At 38.6% G+C, this 23,477-nt stretch overlaps 1 protein-coding gene across 3 annotated transcripts in view; it reads right to left on the bottom strand.

The window, feature by feature from the left end:
- UBE2Q2 (ubiquitin conjugating enzyme E2 Q2) overlaps positions 1-13,162 on the bottom strand; it is a 52,746-nt gene extending 39,584 nt beyond the window's left edge. For 2 of the 3 annotated variants that reach the window (XM_063089176.1, XM_063089177.1), the window contains exons 1-2: positions 12,737-13,162; positions 1,771-1,872 (exon numbers count right to left, since the gene is read on the bottom strand). In XM_063089176.1, the coding sequence (XP_062945246.1) occupies positions 1,771-1,872; positions 12,737-12,925 (291 nt within the window). In that variant the 5' untranslated portion in view covers positions 12,926-13,162. The remainder of the gene's footprint in view (positions 1-1,770; positions 1,873-12,736) is intronic. The other variant, XM_063089178.1, reaches the window with a different exon arrangement.
- Positions 13,163-23,477: the final 10,315 nt, after the last annotated feature.

Below are 23,477 nucleotides of genomic sequence, written 5' to 3'. Positions count from 1 at the left end.
TAATGAAATACTTTAGACACTGAAAATTAACTCCACTTCTGCTCTTATAAAACAGATAACTTAAGATCTTTAGAGGTAACAGTAATGGGGCTAAGTTTACCACTCTGTCCCATCACCCCTCTGCTGGAGATGTGAACATGTCTAGCTTTTTATTTTTACACTTACCTTCATGGCTCTTTATACCAGCCTTAACTCTTAAAATATCTTCAAACTGATGTGCTTCTGTTCTTAGTTTTTAGAATAGATGTTTTAAGATCTATAACTTATTCTGACAAAAATCTGAGTTAAGACACTAACTTCTCCAATGATTGGTTCTCCCAGAATTATTTATAGAATAATCTTTCCTTTCCTGAGTTAAAATGCCACCTTTGCCTTATTCTCAATTCTCATTTTCATGACTATTTCTACACTTCTATTGCCTTTATCTGTCTGATCCAGTGCCAGCACACAATATTTTATTTAATACAGTCATGCCCTGTATAACAAGGTTTCCGCCAATGATGGACCACATATATGAAGGTGGTCCCATAAGAATATAATGGCCATACCATATAGCCTACTGGTATAGCTCCAACCACCATCATATATGTGGTTTGTCATTGAACTAAACGTTATATGGCTCAAGACTGTATTTATAATACGGAGTCTGCCCATACAGAAAGACAGTATCTAAGTCTTTCATACCACTCAGCAAAATTTTGTTTTCTTGATACAAGTTCTGCACAATTAAGTTTATTCCTAGGTATTTAATTTTTGCTGCAATTGTTAACAAAATACTTTATCACTATATCTTCTGATTATATCTGAAATTTGGGCAAGCTATTGATTTTCATATAATAGAGCTTTTAACCAGTCATCTTAAAAATTGGTTTTTTTCCAATTGGTTCCTTTAGTATTTTTTTTTTTTTGATAAACGATCACATCATGTGCAAATAATGATTACTATTTTTCTATAAGGACTTTATGACATCATAGGAAAATACAATGATAATATTAACTTTATAAAAGGATATAAAACTACATAGAATATGACCTCGACTATTTAAACATTTATATAAGGGTACATGCATTTTACTACGAAAGTAAAAAAAACTAGTAGAAAATAGCCATCATGTCAATAATGGTTATATTACGTAGAGAAGTTATGGAAGATTTTAGTTTTCCTTTTTCCTTTTCTATATTTTATTCTTTTTCTCACAATGGTCACTTATGAGTTTTATAAGCAAAGAAAAAAAGGGTTTTTAAAACTTTTATAAAACGGAAAGTTACATTTCTTTCTATATTAAAAAACAAAAACAAAGCTATCCATTTGAATACCTTTTGCTTTTACTGCAAACTTACAGGTCCCTGACAGAGAAAGCAGTTCTCTAACACTAGTGTCATTATCTCCCTTCACATCTACCTTGGTCTTATTCCCTTTTTCTACTTCCCATCTTGGCTAGTGGTTTCTACCAAAAATGCTTGCCTGGTTTAATGGTTAGAATTCAGGGAAAAGACCCCTAATTCCTAATCTAAATTAAGGCTATAGCTGTGGGAAATAAGGAGAAACCAAGTAGCAAATAGAACTTGAAGGACTTACAAACAAACAAGCAAACAAACACAAAAACAAACCAAAAAAAACTCCCTGGTCTTTAACCCCTCTCACATTATCAAATAATCTTTAATCATACTTATATCACATTACACAATATCATACTACCTCTTAACACTTAACTTCTATATATAATATTCATGAAGAAAAAAAGAAAATAGTTTGGTTTATTTTCTCACCGAATTGCTATTCTTAGTATCTTCTAGACGTTCCAGAACGGATGTCAGATTTGGGTCATCAGAGTCCACAAACCATATTGGTGAAGAAGATGGGTAAGATTCCTGTTACAGAGACACCTATGTTAAACACATTTATGTACAGACTAACCCGGATATGCAAATTAAACCACACTACTAAATGGCAAGATGACCATGCATGTAAGTAAAATGAATCAGAGGAAGAAAAGCAATACACTAGATTTCTTATGGATTAAAGAAAACACACACACACAAAAAAAACAAAGTTGCTAAATCTTATGGTTTAATCTTGCCTGTTCTGTGTTACATAATTTATAAATCTAAAAACAACAAAAGTACTTTACCTACTAATCAATATGATATAAAACAAGAGGATATACTACAAAAGTTATGTTTTATACTGCAAAAGTTATATTTTATCAAAAGCAGAAAAAAAAGTATTCAAGCACCTAGGAAGACAGGCTTCCTTCCATTACAAGGAAAGGTGTATTATGGACTGGATTCTCCAGCTTTCACATTTTTTTTTTAAAGGACTTTAAATTCTCGAATCATAATAATTTTCTCAAAAAGCAAAAACGAGCAAAAAATCCCAATCTTAAATACAGTCTATAGATTTAAACTGTACTTCTTTTGCCTTTTGATATAATAAAGTGACATTTCTAAATTTTATCTAGAGGAGATCTAACTCTGAATCTCTTAAATAATGCTAAGAAGTATGTACTTTTAAATCCCTGCAAATACTAAAAATGATTTCTAAAAAAATCTACTCACTATACTCCTTGCTTATTGAGTAGTATAATTACAGAAGTTTGAGATTTTTCTCCACTAGAAAACTGGCCCTAAATTTATCCCATTTAATTTTGCCATTTTCCTAATAATTTACCATCTCATTCTATAGGGCAGAATGTAATTTCTAAAGGAAAAGATTTCTTAAATGAAGTGATGATTACTTCTTAAACACAGGTGTTAAAAGGCAGAACAAACAGCAACCTAAGGCTACCTTACTTAGCACACTACATTCAGCTTTTACTTGCCATAGGAGTTGGGCTTTTGAAATGGCTATTCTCCTTGTGTAGCTATTTTCTATGTGCTAAACTTCATAGAAGTCAGTGTGTTCTTGAACACTGTGGTAGGCAGCCTCTAAAATGGCCCCAATAATCCTTACCTCCAAGTACTCATATCCTTGTAAAATTCCCTTCCTGGACCTAGTGACTCACTTCTAACAAACAGAATACAGCAAAAGTAATGGGATGTCACTTCTGAGATTAGGTTCCAAAAAGGACTATAATGTCTGTCTTGCTCACCTTCTCCTGCTCTTTCAATTGCTCCCTCTGATGGAAGCCAGCTGCCATGTGGTGAGCTGCCCTATGGAGAGGCCCACATGGCAAGGAATTGAAAAAGACCTCTGACCAATAGCCAATTAGAAACTAAGGCCCTCAGTCCAAAAGCCTGTGAGGAGATGAATCCTGCCAATAAACTACATGAGTAAGTTTGAAAGCAGATATACTCTCCTTGTCCAATCTTGAGATCTGTAGCCTACCTCCACCAATGTCTTTACTGCCCTGTGGGAGATCCTGAGCCGGTGAACCCAAGGTGAGCTGTGCACAGATTCGTGACCCACAGAAGCTGTGAGATAATGTGTGTTGTTTTAAGTCCCTCAATTTACTTATTACAGAGAAATAGGTAACTAATTCAAACACCATAAAATTCCAGTATTTTATTCCATCACACAAACCATGTATTACCTAGAAAAGCTATTACTACATATTTTTAAAACACAATTATGTGTTGATAAAAAATGAACTAAGCATTACATGCTTTCACCTACTAATAGATATTTCTTCTGTTCATTTGTACTGTTTTCTATCATAAATTAGGAGAAAGCCATAACAAACAATTTTGCATAAATGCAGTTTTAAAGAAGCATTGCTTTAAGAATTATAATGTCAATTATAATATAGCTGAAGCCACAGAAACTGAGTATTTGTAAAGTATTTTACCAAACATTCTTTTAAGAAAAGGAAATTCTATTAAAGTAGGACATCATTAATGGTATTAGTATATCTGTTCAGTAATGGTTTATTTTTGTATTCTCATTCCTCTCACTCTTACTGTGTCCCAAATCTCTTTACAGGCTAAAAGATAAACAGTCTTCAGAATTAATCCTGTTCTTAAAGAAAACCACTTGAATATTGCATTTTCTTTTTCAAATTCTTCAGCCTAGTTTGGGAACACACCATCTAGAACAATTTAACTATAGTTTTATGTCTTCTTTAGCTTTAAAAAAAAAAAGAAAAGAAAAAGCCAAAAACTAGATTTAGGACTTCATTGTATAGATTAGTGTCTGCCTAGTAAAACTTCAGCATAAGAAAAATAAAATATTAGTTGTTGCTCTAAACTGAAACCCCACAAAATCATATTAAGAGAATTACCAAAAAATGGACTGAGATCTCATGTCCTAAGACACATTTTTTAAATCCTGTACATGAGAAGAGAGAATATACAGCCTGTCTAAGCACATACTTCAATGGTTCTCAAAGTGGGGCCCTCAAACTCCTCAGTCCAAACTATACATACTGAATACTAAGACATTAATTGCCTTTTTCACTATATTGACATTTGCACTAATTGGTGCAAAAACAATGGTGGGTAAAACTGCTGGTACTTTAGCATAAATAAAGGCAGTGACACCAAACTACTAGTAGTCATGGTAGTCTTCACCACCATGCACTTAAGGTGTTTAAAAGGAAGGGGAAAAAAAGGTCAATTTCATTTAAGAATATTTATGATGCAGTAAAAATTATTTTATTAAACCCTGATCCTTGAATACATGTCTTTTTAATATTGCAAATGATGAAATGGGAAGTATACATGAGCACTCCTACAGAGTACTTAAGAAAAAGCACATGTGTGACTGAACTGTAAGGTGAACTAACCACTTTAATGGAACACCATTTTCACCTGAAAGAATAACTGATAAATAATAGTTATTCTAATTTGGGTTTCTGGCAGATATTTTCTCAAAAATGAAAGAAGAGATCCTGTCATCATTTCAAGGAAAACAAAAGACAGTATCTATTGCCAATAATAAAATGCAAGCTTTCAAAAAACAACAAAAATCAGAATTTTGGAAAACTTGTGTCCATCACTGAGCTTGACAGCTTCCAAAGAGTATTCTGATGAGACAGATAGTGATAACAGTAAACATGATGCTTTGATATTGTATAATAAAATGTATTAACATTTAGAAGATCTCAGTGAACCAGTATTTTCCAAATAACCAATGTTACCATATCATGCAAGGGTAAAAGATGCTATTCACTTCAAGAAAGACCAAGTTTTGATCAAGTATCAAAAAAGAAAATCCATAATTATCTAAAATGACTATTATATAATTCTCCTTTTCCAACCAGGTATCTGTGTGAAGTTGAATTTTGTTCACATTATTTCAACCAAAACAACATATTGCACAACAAATTGAATGAATGCAGAATGAAATAACAGACCAGACATCAAAGAGATTTGCAAAAAAAAAAGTAAGATTATGCTATAGTCTAAAATTTTTTGGTTTAGAAAATATGGCTATTCTTCATAAAAATATTTATAGTAATGTAATGAGTTCTTAAATTAATGTTTTAAATATTTTAATTTCTAATAATAAGTATCAATAGATATAACCTATATAAAACAAAAGCTCCTTGAGCCCTCAAGGGGTCCTGACTTTTGAGAACTGCTGCCTTCCCCTCCTCATTCCTCCCCTCACCCCCGAATTTCTTCCCTAGGAAAAGCACCCCTTCACCATTCTTATATTAACCTATGTGGTTCCACTGGGGCTAGTTTTGCTACCTCCCTCCCTCGACAGAAAACCTGACCAAAAGACTCTACTAGCCCAGCCCACTCCCAGTGGTGAGCTGTCAAGTGGGTTAAGCTAGGAAAACCCGAGACTTCCCTGAGGCTAGAACTCTCTTTCTGTTTGGCCAGCGTTCACCTTGCCAAAATAAGGAGAGTACATGGAGCCAAACTGCTTTCTAGAGGGTCGTAGATAATTACACTTTCTGCCATGGCTGTGATTGACTGCACACTTGCTAACATTTTCACCAATCTGATAAATAAAAGCTGGTACCTGGAAAAAAAAAAAAGTTCCTATACAATATAATTTGTTCCTCTCCAGAAACCAATTCAGCAATAAGAATTGAAAGCCACCACTTCTGGGAAAGCTTCAAATGACATTACCTATATGCACAAAGATTTAGTTCTACCTATTGATGTTTCAAAGCATGATTAAAGATAAGGAAAAAAAATAGAAACCACTTATATATCCAGGAGCCATGACTGACCAGATGGTAGAGTCATACAATAGAACAGCACACCATAACTGACACTGTAGAGGAACAAATTATGACACAAATCTACAATATTGTTGATTTAAAAAGCAGATTACAAAACAATCAAAAAAAATTTTTTTTTAAGGGAGAAGAAGTATATATAAGCATGGGAGAAAAAAGATGACCAGATGAACAGAAAGGTACATACCAAAATTTTGATACTGGTGTCTCCTGAGTGGTAGAATTACAGGTGATTTTTTTTTCTAGTTTTGCTTACCTGGTTTCTAAATTTCTTACAATAACAATGTCTTGTTTTCCATAAAATAAAATATGCACCACTATCACCCCCAGAAACTTAACCTTCAGCACAAACTCTACATCATGTTCAAAGGTTTGTTCAGTATAATATTTAAAAGAATCTACTCCAAAATGCATCTAAAATGATGACCAATATTTAAACGTACACATTAACATTTTCGATTTCTCATATTTCAAGTTTTGTAATTTTTATAAGGTTAACTAAGCTTTTTATCACTCTATCTTTAAAAAATAGCTTTCTTACTGTTCCTCTTTAAAATAACCTGTGATATGCCAGTTTTTAAACATTGGATGGTGCTCCAAAATCCCAATATAAATTCAGGCAGCTCTCCTTACACAGAATGTTTAAGTGCTTCTAACACAGCTCACCACAGTTATGAAAATTTTAAAAGACTTAAATATAAAACAATTACCTAAGCATCTAATTACTCAAGACCTTTGTTTCTCCTCCACTCTACTATTAGTTTTATAGTGATTATAAGGCTGTAAGATGAATTGTCTGTGACTGCAACCATAAAGGCTACAATAAGTGAACAAATTTCAAACAAGTTCATCACCATTACCACGACCACCATAAAACTGTCCTAATCTGGAGCAACACAACTCAAGGTTAATCAAGCCAACCTCTTTTCCTATTACTGCTTAAGAAAAGGAGTTTGTCTTGTTCAGAAGTAACTTTCTGTATCTATTTTTCTACGTAAATCCACTAAAAGACCAATGTGTGCCTCTATCTCAAGCATTAGCCAGCAAAACTGCCTGCCAGAATGCTCAGTTTTTGGTATCTTTCCAAACAGTAGGACACAGCCATCTCCAGGGATTTCATAACTTTGAAAATTAATGCACACACTTCTTGTTGAAGAGATATAGCAGTTGTAATTCTTCTGGAGACCAGTTACAATCCTTCCAGAAACACATTACTTTCACACTTTGCTAAATTACCTTGATAAAATTCTAAGTGCCCTGACAACATAAGACACCAAAAAACATACACACGTTGAGCTTCTCCAATTCAAAAATCGGAAATCCAAAATGCTCCCAAATCCCAAACTTTCTGAGTGCCAACATGTTGCTCAAAGGAAATACTCACAGGAAAATTTCAGATTTGGGATCCTCAACCAGTATATATTCTGCAAATATCCCAAAATCCAAAAAAAATCCAAAATCTGAAACATTTCTGGTCCCAAGCATTTAGGAAAAGCGACACTCAACCTGTTGTTCCCTGCTAATCATTTTACAAGTAAACAACTAAGTTTGTTTACTAAGGTGACCCAGAGACCACAAAAGCAGAGTAAAAAAATACTAATACTTGGTAAAAGAAAAATGCATACATACCTCTGTGATCTAAAAAATGCTTAAGTATCAAAAACAGGCAGCAAATTACAGCTACTCAGAACATTCTAAGTGAGCTGAGGCAGACAAAGGTGCTGAAGAGGATTTGAACCACCTAAGTTGCAGAAACCCAACAAATGGTTTCCTTGGTCTGAGTTGGCATTGTCTTTCAGAATGATCTTTCAGAAGAGATCACAGAACACTGCTACAAAGGCTGTGGAAAAGGGGACTCCTGCTTTATCACTGTGGCTCTCCAGTAATGCTTTACATTTGGCAGTGACTATTTCAGTTCAATTCCCCACTCTTCAGTTAGCTAACATTTGTGTAGTAGTACCCTTTTCCAGGTCTAAGTAAGTTTAACCATAAAAAATAATAATTGAAGTTACTAAGGGATACACCATTCACATAAAAGGGAAACCTAAGTCTCCTTTTCATATATCTGTTCCTTTCAAGGAAGGGCATAAAAATGGGGATGGGAGGAGGACAGATAACCACTACGAATTTGACTATATTATAAATTGTCAGACAAATGAAAATGATTCTTTCAGGCCTGAAAGTCCCACTTAGGTGCTTAACACGACAGTTCTGATATTTCCAAACACTTCCCCACAAATTCAATTTGGAAAGGTAATCTGTCCCAGGAGTGGTAAACCAAAGAAAAGAAGGGTCTTAGGTCCTTAGTAAAGATTTGTTCATTATTTCCTTTGTACAGCTTTGGCTGGACTACTTTTTATCAGTGTAAAGACTAGACAAATGAAAAATGAAGTTAACAGCATTGCTTTATTTCCCATGAAAAGCTGTAATAAAGCATTTTCAAAATTAAGTGTTATTCAACCACAAATGACACCACCACTTTTATATTTGTAGAGAACAGTATCATTGCCAAAGAGCTTTCCTATACATGCTCTCTTGCGGGGCAAAAAGTTTTGTCTGTTTTATAGAGAAACAGTGAAAGAAGTGATTTGCTTAAGGTCCTAACTACTAAGTAAAAAGTAAAACTCTCTCTCCCTCCTAGATTCAGAGCTCTAATATTTTTTAAATTTAGTATCTTTCTGTGTGTGTGTATAGGGAGGGGTGGCAATGATGAATAGATTTTTAATTAGCTAAACAAAAAAATGTTCCACCAAAAGTAGTCTGACACTCACTCATGAAGAGTAATGATTTATGCTGTACAAATAATATAAAGAATGAAGTTTCATGTGTTTACCAGCTAACTTACTTCCTGGGGGAGATTTTTCACTCTAAAACACTGATTCCCTACCTACAGTTTCCAGATGGCAAGAAGTTCCTAAAAGGAATAATGGACTTGCCAAGTTATGTTAAATACTTCAAAAGGATTAAAAGACAGACATATACTAGCTCCCAATAAGGCTGCACAGATTAAAACAAGTTGGTTTGCTTTTAGATGTGATCATAACAATTAGATGTTTACACTGACTGGCAATTAAGTCTGTTTACTGAAAATGGAAAAACAATACCTAAGTTTGTATAACAGACAATCTTTCTTATCATGAATTCAAAGAAACCAAGTAATAAAAAAAAGACTCCTTGAGGTTGAAAAAGAGTCCTCTTTTCCCTTCACATTGAAGATCGGGAGAAATTTATAAGACAGAGAAAAAAAAAATTAGCTCAATTCCCCTGGCCTAGAGAATAAAACATCTACTGAGTTTTGTTTTTATTTTACTGCTGACAGTTTTTCATATGAAGTCAAATTACAGGTTTCCTATCAAGCTCTCAGTGACCTTTTAAATATCTATGTATTATCCATGACACTTTCTTGATCTCTGCACTTTTAACAAACTTAGCAATTAATTTACAAGGTAGTTAAGATTTTTAGTCAACAGAATATAGCTAGAATGGTGCCCATATAGTCAAAACAAACATTTACTGAACATTTACTAAATGGAAGATGAAAAGCATAAAGCATAATTGTAGAATATTCTCCCATCATAAAAGTAAAACAAAATTTTTTAAAGACAGACATCCAAAACTACTATAGCAGAATATAAGAAAACATAACCAAAGCAGAAATAATAAGAACTAAAGAAGAGAGAAAGGGGAATATCAGCATGAACTGAATATGACCCAGACAAGCCTTGAGGGATGGTCAGACATAGAAAGACAGAGGTAGGGTAAAGGGTGGGTGTCAGGGTCACATTCCACATGGGAAAAACAGCTGATATAGAAGGCTGAAAGAAAAAGGGGGCATGGTATCTTTACAGGATTATCCAGAAACTGGCATACCTGTGTGTAAAGAAACAAATAGTGAGGGACCATTTACTCAAGCGTTACAGAAACTGCATAAAGGATGCTTCTTGGTAAGCATGGAGAAGACATAGCCTGGCATGCAGAAGAGCTCAACAAATAGCTGAGCTGTCTAAAGAGAAAAAGTTAAACAGGTCAAACTCCTTAGAGACCTACAACTTTTTAGAGAATAACAAATCACAAACCCAGTAGACAGGTCCTGGCATTTGAAATCCAACCCAATTTTTTCCTTGCTCTTTCCCTTCTAAACAAATGATATCGACATAAACAAATCATGTAGATTTTATCAAAACTCATCCATACTTAAAGAGTCTTTATCTTTTAGATATACATACTGAAATGTTTAAAGATGAAGTGATAAGTGTGGAATCTGCTTCAAAATAATCCAAGGTGGGATATAGATATGATTAGCCAAAAGTTTATTATTGCTGAAACTCTGTAAGTAGAGGTTCTCTAAACTATTCACCTTTTGTATGTTTGATGTTTTCCCATAATAAGAAGTTAGCACACACTTGTACTAAGCATCTACTATGATAATTATCTTCTGATAATGTCTGTCATAATTCACTAGCACCTCAATTTTAATAGTTTCTATCAGGGGTACCATTATACTAGTCCCCACCAAATCCTCCTTCGGCTGAGTGTGTCTAATTCACACTTGCTCCATTTCCACTGCCACTACCTAATCCAGGTCATCACTCCATATCCTTGTCTGCAGCAGACTCCTAACAGCCTCCAATATGGTTCTCAATGGGGCACTGCTGGCATTTTAGGTGGGATAATTCTTTGTGGTGGCAGACTGCCTGAAAGTTACAAAACATTTGGCATCCCTGTATCCCTGGCACAAAATGCCAGTAAAGCACAGCAACAACACCCCACCCCCACTGGAATCACCAATACCACACACAGTGTAGAGAACCACTTCTAGTCCTGGATGGCAGACACATTTTCCCAATTTACTTGAGAGATTTACTGGCTCCCCACAACCTACAAGTTCAGTCTCTAATCATTCAAATTAGCCCTACCTTTTCCTGGCCATACCTCGACTTCTACCAGAATAATCACCTTCCAAGCTGTTCAGGCCAGGCTCCTTATTATCACCTATTTCATGCTCACTACTACTTCCTGTTTCCCATCTTTGGAAAATCTCCTTCACCTGCCTATATTCTGGACTTCTCAAGTCTGAACATAAATTGTCTAATCCTAAGCAAACCACACTGTCTCAAGCTTTGGTGTCTTTTTTGGGTGGAGTTTCCTCTGCCTGAAATGCCCTTCGCCCAGCCTTCCCGAATTGTACTCATTTGTGGAAACCCAACTCCACTGTCAGCCTACCTCAAAGCCTTTTCTGAAGCACACCTCACCGCAAGCCAAAATTAATTGTTCTCTTTAGCTTTCATAATGACATGACATTAGTTGTCACACTTTGTTGTATAAAATTCTTCCCCTCAGAAGACTGAGTTCTGAAAGCAGGGTTTTGCAACACCAGTGCGCAGAACACTGAGATATTCAATAAACGAATTCTCTCCTCATTACAGCACCTGTACTGTTCTTTTGTGTGTTTTGTTTTGTTTCCGAAAAATAATCCCGCCACAGTGAAGGCACTTGAGTGCCCACTGACTTAACCAAAGGGGGGTTAGAGACAGAAGATTTGCTTTTAGCCACATGTGAAGAGGAACATGAAACTGCCACCTGACTCTTAGACTATAATAAAGAGTGCAAGATTACTTTTAAAAGTCCGTGGAAAAAACAGAACTGGAAAATAATACGAATCTCTCCACGAACTTTTTGAAGTACCCTCGTATATTAAGCAGTTTGGACCAATACTCTAAATCAATTTCACAATGAATATCCTCATAATACACTCTTATGAAGAAACTTCCATTATTTTACCCAGCCTTGGGTTTCTAGTGAGCTTTCCGCTTACATGAAAGAGTAAGCTTCTTAAGTGTTCTTTCGGCTTTCTCATTCAAATCCGTCTTTCTGGGCAGTAGCCCTGGGCACGTATCTCCCTCCACCTATCAATAATCGTCGAGGCTTACGCTCAGGAGGGGCTACATAAGTACACGAGTACGCGCGTACCCCCACCTGCCGCATCGAAGATACAGTGCGCCTGCTGGAAACACGTTAGCGCAAAGCCAGGCCACAGGGAAATGGGATCATCCAAACAGCACCAAAGCCTGCATTCTAAACTTTTTCTCCTTAAATGAGTCCGTTTTCATGTTACTTTTTCGTTAAACACAAACAAAAAGAATTGAACAAGTGGGGACGAGGGAAACCTGACTGAAACATGCAGCGTTAAAACTTAAGGGCCTGTCCCCTTCTCCACCTGGGCTCCAACAACAGCCGGAGCTGACCCGCCTCGCCACGGTCCCCGGAGCAAGCAGTCCGGCCAAGGCGACCCAGCGAGGGCTCCGGACCACAGCGGTCTCCCACCTCGGGGCGCGCCGACGGGGGCCGAGAGGGGCCAACAGCCCCAAAGCCAGCCCCACGCGAAGGGCCGGAGAGAGAGACGCGCCCTCCGCCTCCTCAGCCTCGCGCAGTCCCGGCGGGGCCTGGGCCCGGCCGGTAGCCGGGGAAAGGGGCTACCGGCCGGGCCCGCCCCGCCCGAGGAGCCGGGGGCCTCTCGGGACAGGTTCCCCTTTGTACGGGGACTCGGGGCGCCCCCTCTCCGCCCTCGCCCGGTCCCACGGGGCTGCGGCCGGGCGCCTCACCGTGATGTTGCAGTGAAGAGTGAGCGGCGGCGGCGGCGGCGAGTGCGGGCTGCCTGGCGGTGGCGGCGGCACCAGGAACTGACAGTGCAGCTCGTCCAGCTTCCAGCTGACGATGCGGAATCGTTCGTGGTTCTTGTCGAAGATGGACGCCAAGAACTTCAGTTCGGCCTTGAGCCCTGACACGGACATCTTCCCCTCATCTCCGGCGGGAGGGGTGCGGAAGGGGAGCCGGGCCCGGAGCCGCCGTCACGGCCGTGACCGCCCCGCGGGGCCGGTCCGGGCCGCGCTCTCGCGGCTCCGCCTCTCCCCGCCGCCACGACCCGCGTCTGAGCGCGGCTGGAAGATGGCGAGGGGCGCAGAGGCCTCGGCGGGCAGCTGTGTGGCAGCCTGGGCGGCTGCTCCCTTTGTAACCGACTCCACCGGCAGGAGGCAGCGGCCCCGCGGCTTAAAAGGGCAACAACAACGCCACCCCGCTACCGCCTGGGAAAGGGCTGCCCCCACCCCGCCCCTTCGCCCCCTTCCCCGCCCCACCCCGGCGCGTGCACGCGGAAGCGCGCGCGCCCGCCCGCCCCCTCCTCGCCATGACCCGGCCGCTTCCCGCTCGGCGCATCTACTCTCCTCTTCGCACCCGGGACGGGAGGCTCGGGGGCAGCTGGCGCCCGGATCCCTGAACACGCGGAGGCACCGGAGACCCCCGCGTGCCCTGCCCCCTCCCTCGGCCTGAAGCCAGACACGTGCGCGGTCTGTCTCGCCGGCCACGTCGGCGCCGCGGCAGACACGCGCTGGGCCCTGGGGGTGGCTCCTCTGCAGGGCTTTTGCGGATCACCCACCCACCTGACCCAGGAGGGGCCAGGGTGGGAGACTGCGAGGTGCCAGGTGCCGGCCGCCGGCCACACTTTGGACCCAAATTGGCCCACCTAGCTTAATCTGTTACTCTAACCCTAGTCCGAGCCACCACTTCTATAGCTTGGACTCTTGCAAGGACTTTCACCAGACTCGCTGCTCCCTCATTTGATCTCAATCCATTTACTGAAGATGATGATTGGGTCCAGGTGTACTGCACCCTCTTCTCTCCCGTGATTTCATCCCTTCCTTAACCCCACCTGTGTTCACTCTGGCATATATATATATATATATATTTATTTATTTATTTATTTATTTATTTATATTTATATATATTTATATTTATATATTTATATTTATATTTATATTTATATTTGTATTTTTTACTCTCTCTTTTTCTTTTCTCTCTTTCTCTCTTTCCTGCCTTGGGCTCTTGCCCTGGGAGAAAACCCTCTCCACCCCCCATGGAGGTAGGGCTGGCCCCTATTTTCATTAAGGTCAGGTGTCATCTCAAAGAGGGCCTTCCTGACCACCCAATCTCTAAAGTAGCCAGCCAGTCACCATATATCACATCATTCTATGCTTTTTTGCTTGGTGCCTATCACTGTTTGATATTTTTCCTGTTTACTTGTTTATTGTCTGCCCAACCGGAATGTCTTATTCAGAGCCATATCCCCAGAACCTAGAACAAGACCTGTTTTATAGTAATCTCCCAATGTTATTGAATGAATGCTCGGTCTTATCTGGAATCCCTAGCAATTAACACAATCTCTGCCACATTCTAGGGGCTCCAAAAATGTATGAAAGACTGCATGGGAGTCCAAAGAAATACAACATAATTGGGCAGGCAATTAATAGTATGTGTAGTAATATGTACTAGAGGCAGGCAGGGCCAGCTTCATGAGCAAGCAAACCAATGTAAGTTGCACAGGGCTCCTAGCATAGAAGGGCCCTGTGCTTGGTTTAATGCTCTGCTGTCACCATCTTGAAATTCCTAATTTTTTAACACAGAGCCCAGCATTTTCCTTTTGCATCAATCTTGACTAGAGATGCATAGCCCTGGTGTCTAAATGTCTCCTGCTTCGTGACCTACAAGAGATCCCTGGTCTACTGGTCCTCTTAGGTAACAAAATACGGAACAACACTAAATGAGGAACATTTTAAAAGTTTTTTTTTCATTTACTTCTGAGATGTATCATGTGATAGTGCTTTTTAGCTTTTAAAGGGGTCACAAACCCATATAAGAATCTAATAAAGCAATGATCTATCTTCCCAGGAAAATACCTCTGCACACAAAATTTTATACTTATGAGGATTCGTGGCCCAGCACTAGAGGTACCACCACACACTGGGACTGGGAGAAGAAAGATTTTAGTCCTGGGCTCTGAGCCAGTAAAAATTAGGATACTGAATTGGCATTATTGCTAGGTTAAACACAAGAGTGGCTGGCCACGTGATTTTTCCTTTAGTTGCCAGTACTCTTAGGACCCTAACAAGCATGGCGGACATAGGCAAAGATTTGAGACAAAAGGGAACAACCTGTTTAGAACTTGGTATGACTTTGAGAAATAAAATGCCCTAAGCAAGTTAATCTATTTAAGCTTTATTTTATAATCTCTAAATTGCTATGAGAAATATAAAAGGCTTTCTAAATTGTAAGTGCTTTTACTAGCTATATCTCAGAAATATGAGGGGACTTCAAAAAGCTCATGGAAAAATGGACTTTAAAAGATAAAAAATAAGCTTTATTTCTCAATATAAACTCCATCAAGTTCAAGATACTTTTGTTAAGTGATGATACCAGCCATTTTGTTAAATGCTTGTTCAGCATCTATTGAAATAATTATATGGTTTTTGTCCTTGAGTTTATTGATGTGATGTATCACATTTTTTGACTTTCATATGTTGAACCATCCTTGCATCCCTGGGATGAATCCCAGTTGATCATGGTGTATAATTTTTTTGATGTGTTGCTGTATTCTGATTGCTAATATTTCATTAAGGATTTTTGCATCTATGTTCATCAAGGATGTTGGCCTGTAATTTTCTTGTGTGTGTGTGTCTTTATCTTGTTTTGGTATCAGAGTTATGTTGGCTTCATAGAATGAGTTTGGGAAAGTAGCATCTGTTTCAATTTTTTGGAATAGTTTGAGGAGAATTGGTATTAATTCCTCTTTAAAGGTTTGGTAGAATTCAGCTGTAAAGCCATCCTGACCTGGGCTTTTCTTTGTTGGACGATTGCTGATTACCGTTTCAATCTCATTGCTCGTTTTGGTCTGTTCAGATTTTCTATCTCTTCTTGGTTCAGTCTGGGTAGTTTGTATGTGTCCGGAAACTTATCCATATCTTCCAGGTTTTCATATTTGTTGTCTTACAGTTGTTTATAATAGTCTCTAATGATTCTTTGTATTTCTGTGGTATCAGTTGTAATGTCTCCCTTTTCATTTCTGATTTTTGTTATTTGGGTCTTCTTTTTTTTTTTTTTTTTTTTGTTAATCTAGCTAATGGTTTGTCTATTTTATTTATCTTCTCAAAAAACCAACTTTTTGTTTCGTTGATCTTTTCTATCATTTTTTGGGTCTCTATTTCATTTAGTTCTGATATTAATTATTTCTTTCCATCTACTACCTTTAGGATTGGATTGTTGTTGTTTTTCTAGTTCTTTGAGGTGTAGTGTTAGGTCGTTTATTTGAAGTCTTTCCATTCTTCTCATGTAAATGTTTATTGCAATAAATATGCCTCTTAGTACTGCTTTTGCAGTATCCCACAGATTTTGGTATGAGGTATCTTTATTTACATTAGTTTCAAAGAAATTTTTTGATTTCCTGTTTAATTTCTTCTTGGACCCATAGGCCATTCAGGAACCTATTGTTTAGTTTCCATGTATTTGTATAGTTTCCAGGGTTTTGCTTGTAATTGATTTCCAGTTTTAGTCCATTGTGGTCTGAAAAGAGACTTGGAATGATTTCAGTTTTTTAAAATTTGCTGAAACTAGATTTGTGACCTAGTATGTGGTCTATCCTAGAGAATGTTCCATGTGCTGATGAGAAGAAAGTATATTCTTTAGTTGTTGGGTGAAATGTTCTGTATATATCTGCCAGGTCCAGCTGGTCTAAGGTGTAGTTTAAATCCTGTGTTTCTTTGTTGCCTGGTAGATCTGTCCCATACTGAGAGAGGGGTGTTCAGGTCACCTACTATTAATGTATTAGGGCCTATTTCTTTCTTTAGGTCTAAGAGTGTTTGCTCTATATATCTGGGTGCTCCAGTATTGGGTGCATACATGTTTATGATTGTTATATCTTCTAGCTGGATAGATCTTTTTATCATTATATAGTGGCCTTCTTTGTCTCTTTTTATGTTTTTTGGTTTAAAGTCTATTTTATCTGATATAAGAATAGCTACTCCTGCTTGGTTTTGGTTTCTATTTGTATGGTATATCTTTTTCCATCCCTTCACTTTTAGTCTGTGCGTGTCTCTATAGATGAGATGAGTCTCTTGAAGACAGCATATACTTGGGTCTAGCTCTTTAATCCAATCAGTCACTCTGTGCCTTTTGAATGGGGAGTTTGATCCATTAACATTTAAGGTAGTTATTGACAGGTATTGTTTAATTCCTATCATTTAATTGTTTTTTGTTTAGATGTTTTAAATATCTTTTGATAATTACTTCCACTTTTATTTCTCCTCTTGAGTGTTAGTTGGAAATTTGAGGTGGTGTGATTTAGCTTCTTACTCTTTCTCACTGGCATTTTTGTCTTAACAGCAGGTTTTGCTCTTCCTTGTGTATCTGTGATAGTGATCATTATTATTCAGATTCCAGATGCAGGACTCCCTTGAGAATTTCTTGCAGGACTGGTTGTGTAGTGGTGAACTCCCACTACTTTTGTTTGTCTGGGAAATACATTATTTCTCCCTCATTTCTGAAGGAGAGCCTTGATGGGTAAAGAATTCTTGGCTGGCAATTTTTTTCTTTCAGTGTTTTGAATACATCATTCCACTTTCTTCTGGGCTATAGGGTTTCAGTTGAGAAGTCTGCTGTTAGTCTGATGTGGGTTCCCTTAAGGTGACTTGACTCTTTTCTCTTGCTGCTTTTAGGATTCTCTCCTTGTCTTTGAGCTTTGCAAATTTGACTATAATGTGTCTTGGAGAGGATCGTTTTGGATTGAATCTGTTCAGGGACCTTTTAGCTTCCTGGATCTGAAGGTCTGCATCTCTCCCTACACCTGGGAAGTTTTCAATACCTTTTCCTTTCTCCTCCCCTTCTGGAATATCCACAATTCAGACGTTAGAGTGCTTGAGGTCATCTGCTCTCTCTGTTAGATTTTCTTCATTATTTTTAATTCTTTTTTTCCTGGGTTATTTCAAAAAGGCCATCTTCGAGATCTGAAATTCTTTCTTCTGCTTGCTCTAAGTGTGCTGCTCAAACTCTCTCATTTTTTTTTTTTCATTGAGTGAATCTCTCATTTCTAGGAGTTCTGCTACACTCTTTCTGCTACACACAGGTTGGCTCACCTCAGTGGCTGCTGGGCTGTGTCAAGGTTGGGGATTCTGATCCCTGCCCTCTCCACCGAACACACTGCTTCATGCTGGGGGCTCCAAGTGAGAGTCATCACTTTAAAGATTAATCTGGCACTAGTGTACAAAACAGATTAGAGTGGGTTTAAAAGTATGAAGTAACCACCAAGAGGAGGCAGGAAACCCAGATTCCAGATCTGGCCTGCCATTAATTTAACAGGGTAAGTCACACCCAGCTCTGAGGTTCTCCAGCTCCAAACAATAAAGAGCCTTTGGATCAGTCCAAGTCAACAGTGAGAAAAACAAATAAAGGAAGTGGCAGTAGGAATAGAAAGAATCACACTGATTTGGGGACTTTTCTGAGGGAGAACGCCTAGATTTTAGAGACAATGAGAGGATAGAATGAAAGAGAGAGGTTTGGTTTTGTTTAAAGTAATGCTTTGAAATTTCTAGAGGAGGTGGCTGGAAGGGAGTGATGCCATTGACACAGCCAAGAAAAGATGTTGAATTTAATGTGCTGATGAGACTTCGGGTAGAGAATTTGTAGGTATAAAGGAAGTCAGGGCAAGGGACATGTAATTGTGGGTCAGCAACACAGGGTTGGTGATGGAAGCCACGGCATAGGTGTGATCATTGAATCACAGGGGAGGGAAAAAAAAAAAAAAAAAAACCAGGGCCATTGAAGGGACCCTGAGGAAGGCTCACCATTGGTGGTTGAGTGGGAAAGGAGTCATTTGAAGAATTGAGGATGACCCATGTGTTGAATTATTTGTGGAAAAACAAGAAAGTTCAGGATCAAGAAAAGGCTATGGGCTTTAGGGATTAGGAGATCAATTGTGTTTTAGAGAAAATCATTTCAATAGAATGGTGGGCAGGGGTCAGAGTGATGTGGAGACAAAGACAGTGCACACAGACTACTTGGAAAGTGATGAGAAAGAGAAATGGAACAGTGTTTGCAACAGCAAAGCAAAGGGAAGCTTTTGTGCTTGGTTTGGTTTGGTTTGGTTTTTACTATAGGACAAATAGAATTGGACTTATTGTAAAATAAGCTTCAGGGATCCTTAAACTTACACAGGCCCATTCTAAATAGATATTAACTTTTGTTCCTAACTTGGTATTTGTAATTTTGTATTTTTTTTTTCTTGAAGGTGGCTCCCAAGATTGAATACACTTTAAGCCCTGCAAACCCTGGATCTGCTGCTAAGGAGAGAGCTATTTCTAGGCAATGAAAACTGGAGATAAAAGAGAGGAGATAGGGCATAAAACTAGGACCTGGAAAAAGAAGGAAAAGATGGGATAAAACGTTACTCATGGAAAGGAATCCCCCCTCCATGGAGGATAGGAGCAGGGGAGACAATTGGGGAAGACACAAAGAAATGTGGACTCAGAGTGGGAAAGTGTTTGGAGACCTCCTACTGAATGGATGCCCTTGATTTCAGCAAGGCAAGGTTCGGGGTTGGCAAGACAGATAAATACAAAGCCACAGGACAAGGCAGTACTGACAAAATTTGGTTGAAAATTCTGATCATGGAGTCTCAGCTAGAAGTGCATGAAGGACCATGAGAATAGGTTGGGGTTGAGATCATGGAAGTCTCCAGGAAGACAGAGCAAGGTCAGCCTGAAAGAAGGAATGAGAGTTGCTGCAGTCTGTGTGGTACTTCAAGATCTTGAATGTGGAAGAATTCCCAGTGATAACATGTTCTGTGCTATTCTGTTCCAACTATCCTTTAAGGCTGTGCTCAAATGCCGTCTCCTTTATCGAGCCTTCCCTAGTTCCCTAAATTGAATTTAATCTCTCATTTTCCTGAGTTTCCCAGTACCTTGCAAGGCAGTATTTCATTCTGCCTTGGTTATAACTAGCTGGTTTCATGTACATCTCTTCTGCCAGATTATAAACTTGTCCTAATCCTCTTCATATCTGGAGCACACAGCCCAATCCCTGGGACACAGAAAGCACTCAGTAAGTGATTATTATGTGAATATAGCTTACCAGAAGTGAAAGCCACGTAACATCATTAGTTAGAGAGACTGCAAGTAAATTGAGAGAGAAGCAATCTAGTTTCACTGAAATCTCAGGAACCTGTGAGGACCTCTCCCTGTCTAAAGTGTGCACACATCAGCAAGTGGTCACATAGGCCCAGACAACCACAGAGCTTACCCAGGAGGCTTAGGAAACAGCCCATCCCTGATGAAATGAACAAGTGACTCATTATTCTACTGCAGTCAACTCAGCCAGAAAGTTTTCTAAGCCAAAATTTTCACAAGTTTGGAGTCTGGCTTATAATAAAACTCCTATTTTAATTTTAGTGTTAGTCAGCAATACCCATTTCTCTCTTGCCAATATTATAAGGGCTTTCAGACCAAGGTGCAAACACCTTGAAATTGTATGAATTTGAGGTATACATGCATATGAATGTTATTGTAGGGAGAAATTCTAAAGCAGCACTGTCCAGAAGAACTTTCTGCAATAAGGGAAAAGTCCTATACCTGCCACTATGTGGTAACTGCTAGCCCCATGTGGTTACTGAGTACTTGAAAAGTCATTATGTGATTGAAGAACTGAATTTTTATTTTATTTCATTTTAGATAATTTAAACTTAAATAGCTATGTGTGGCTGGTGGCTACCATATCAGATATTGCAGCAATAGATAAATCTATATTACATATAGCTCAGTATAGTCCTTTTAAAAACATGTCTATCTCTCTTTACTCCTTCAGAGCAGTGATTGTATATTACTAATGATTGCATCTTTGGTGCCTGACACATTCTCAGTGCTGAACAAATGTTTGTTAAATGAATGACAAAAAAAAACAGATTTCACATTTTCTCTGGACTTAGTTTTCTCATTTCTAAAATAGGGTGGGCTCTAAGATTTCTTCTAGCTAAAAAAATAAATTAATAAATAAGATTCTAGATAGCAATCTAGACATTCTACACATTTACTGAGCACCTTCTGTGAGTCAAACTACTTTATCTTTGTAGCAACCTTAGGAATCTATCATTATGCCCCTAAATAACTGAATTTCAGAAAAGGGAAGTAATTTGCCTAAGATCATGCAACAAATAACTGACAAAGTCAGAAATTTAACCTGGATCTATCTAACTGTTTCTGCTACACGGCTGCTTCCATGTAAGTTATAAATAAGAAGTAAATATTATAGATAACTATAAAATAGCAAGTAAATTAGCATTGGATGGGGAAGGTGGCAGAGGAACTTCACTAGTTTGGAATACAAATCTTCCTGTTAGGAAGATCCATTGTCCTACAGAGAGATTCTTGACTGCTCAGTGAGAGATGCCAGCTCTTTCAGGAAAACCACCCAGGCTATTGAGAAGGGGGATACTCCTCCAGAGAGGCTAACCAATACAGTGGGAGGCTCTCCTGACTCTGGCTGTGCTGATGAATGGGGGAGGAGGGAAATTAGCCTGTGGTCTACCACAGTAAATCTCCAGGAAAAATTTCAGAGTATTATCTTCCTCTGTAACCAGCATATGAAAGCCTCAAATAAAAAGATTTCTTCCTCATCCCTTCCATAGTCACATTCGTACAAAATGCTTTTTTGAAATGTTTAAGGCTACTGAGTGAGAACATCTAGATGTTTCTAGATCTAGGTATAACATACCTTTGACCCAGTAATTTCAAATCCAAGAATTTATCCTAAAGAACTAATAAACATATACATCAAGATTTGCCCACCAAAAGTGAGGGCAGCAGTAAGTAATTATGAGGAAATTTGAACATTGAATATTTGATGATAATATGAAATTACTGTTAAATTTTTAGATGTGACAATAGTATTGTTATTACCATTCTATTTTAAAAATGAGAGTCCTTATCTTTTAGAGATATTTATGGATGAAACTTAAAAACAAAGATTTGGTTAAAGTATTTATTCCAGCTCTTTTTATAATAGTAAAAGACAAGAAAGAACCCAGAGTCTTAGAATTGGATGCACCATGCATTTCAGTACATCAATACAGTGGAATACACACAGCCATGAAGTGAGGTGGTATATTTATCTGGAAGGATACACCAAAATTAACAGTGCTCATTTCTTGGTAGTGACTTTTCAGGTGATTTTACTTTTCTATCTGCTTATTTATATTTTCTGAAACATTTTTATTGAACATATGTTATTTTTGCATATATCAATATATAATTTTAAATTGGTTTATACATATGTAAGGTAGGGAGAGGTAAATCATAGAAAAATTTTGCAAAGAAATTTTAAAGGGCCAGTAAATATGTGGTTATAGCTTTATCCTCCACTGGAAGAATTCCTCCTCCCTGGACCAAGAGGAGTTAGGGCTTTTCATGCTTTGGATTTAGGTTACGGGGTCTTACATAGGTGTTTCCTCCTCCGGCCTGCTTGTTATTAGGTCTTTCATTTAGCCTGTGGTCATTCTCTGCAGAGCAACTGAAATGTGAATCAAGACCTCCCCCTGCTTTCACTCCAGGGCTTCATGGTGGTGCTATTTCCAGGAGGAATTTATGGAAACACAGACTTGATTCTGTTTGGGGTTTGCCATAATTAATTAATGCATTATAAGATTTTGAACAGCCAAAGTGCCTAGAATCTATAGGCATCTCTCTGGTTACATTTAAGTGTCATCTTGCAAGATAGGAAAAATTAAGTAGTAACAAGCACGGTTCTTAGACCTAATGGGCCAAGGCAAAGATGATTTTGCTCAGTCACAACAAGGATATTTTTAACATTTACAAACATGCTTCTTCTGCTAAAAGCCTTGGGCTCCTCTCAGAGATGATGAAAACGAAACCTGGAAGGAGATTGTGTTTGTGGTAGAGAACCAGAGCTCCTCTGATTCAGATCAGTCTCTGGTCAGGAGACTGATTCTGGCACACCTGGTCACTCTCCGTGGGACACTTCATGTCCAAGGCCAGTCACATCCTCTAACCAACCCTCCATTTCTTTGTGTGTCAAGAGGTGTGTTGGAAAGGGTTCATATTTTCATCATTCAAGCATTTGCTTAGTTCCAACTATGTGCAAGGCAGTTTGCTATCTCTAAAGGGACTAAAAGGTCAAGGAGCTTATAAACATAAGCGCAGGACAAACCTGAATACCACAAAAGGCCAGACAGTATGAAACAATGATGGTAAGTTGTGATTTTCGGAATGGAGTAGAGGAGGGCTGGGGAAGGAGAAATACTTTGTCTCAACTGAGGAACTGGTTTGTTTTCTACTTTCTAAATATAACAATTTATATTACTTAGTTTTCCTCTGGATTTACAGGAAGCCCAGAACTCATGTCTTAGTTTGGGTTCTCCCAGAAGTAAATTCTGAGACAAGGATTGCAGTGAAAGTAATTTATTTTGGAGGTGATCCCAGGAAGCACTAATAGAGGATTAGGGAAATGAGACTA

The sequence above is a fragment of the Cynocephalus volans genome, chromosome 3 (assembly GCF_027409185.1).
Source record: "Cynocephalus volans isolate mCynVol1 chromosome 3, mCynVol1.pri, whole genome shotgun sequence".
NCBI classification, from domain to species: domain Eukaryota; kingdom Metazoa; phylum Chordata; class Mammalia; order Dermoptera; family Cynocephalidae; genus Cynocephalus; species Cynocephalus volans.
Note: the sequence above shows the minus strand (reverse complement) of the source record. Positions and strands in the feature narration are given on the sequence as shown.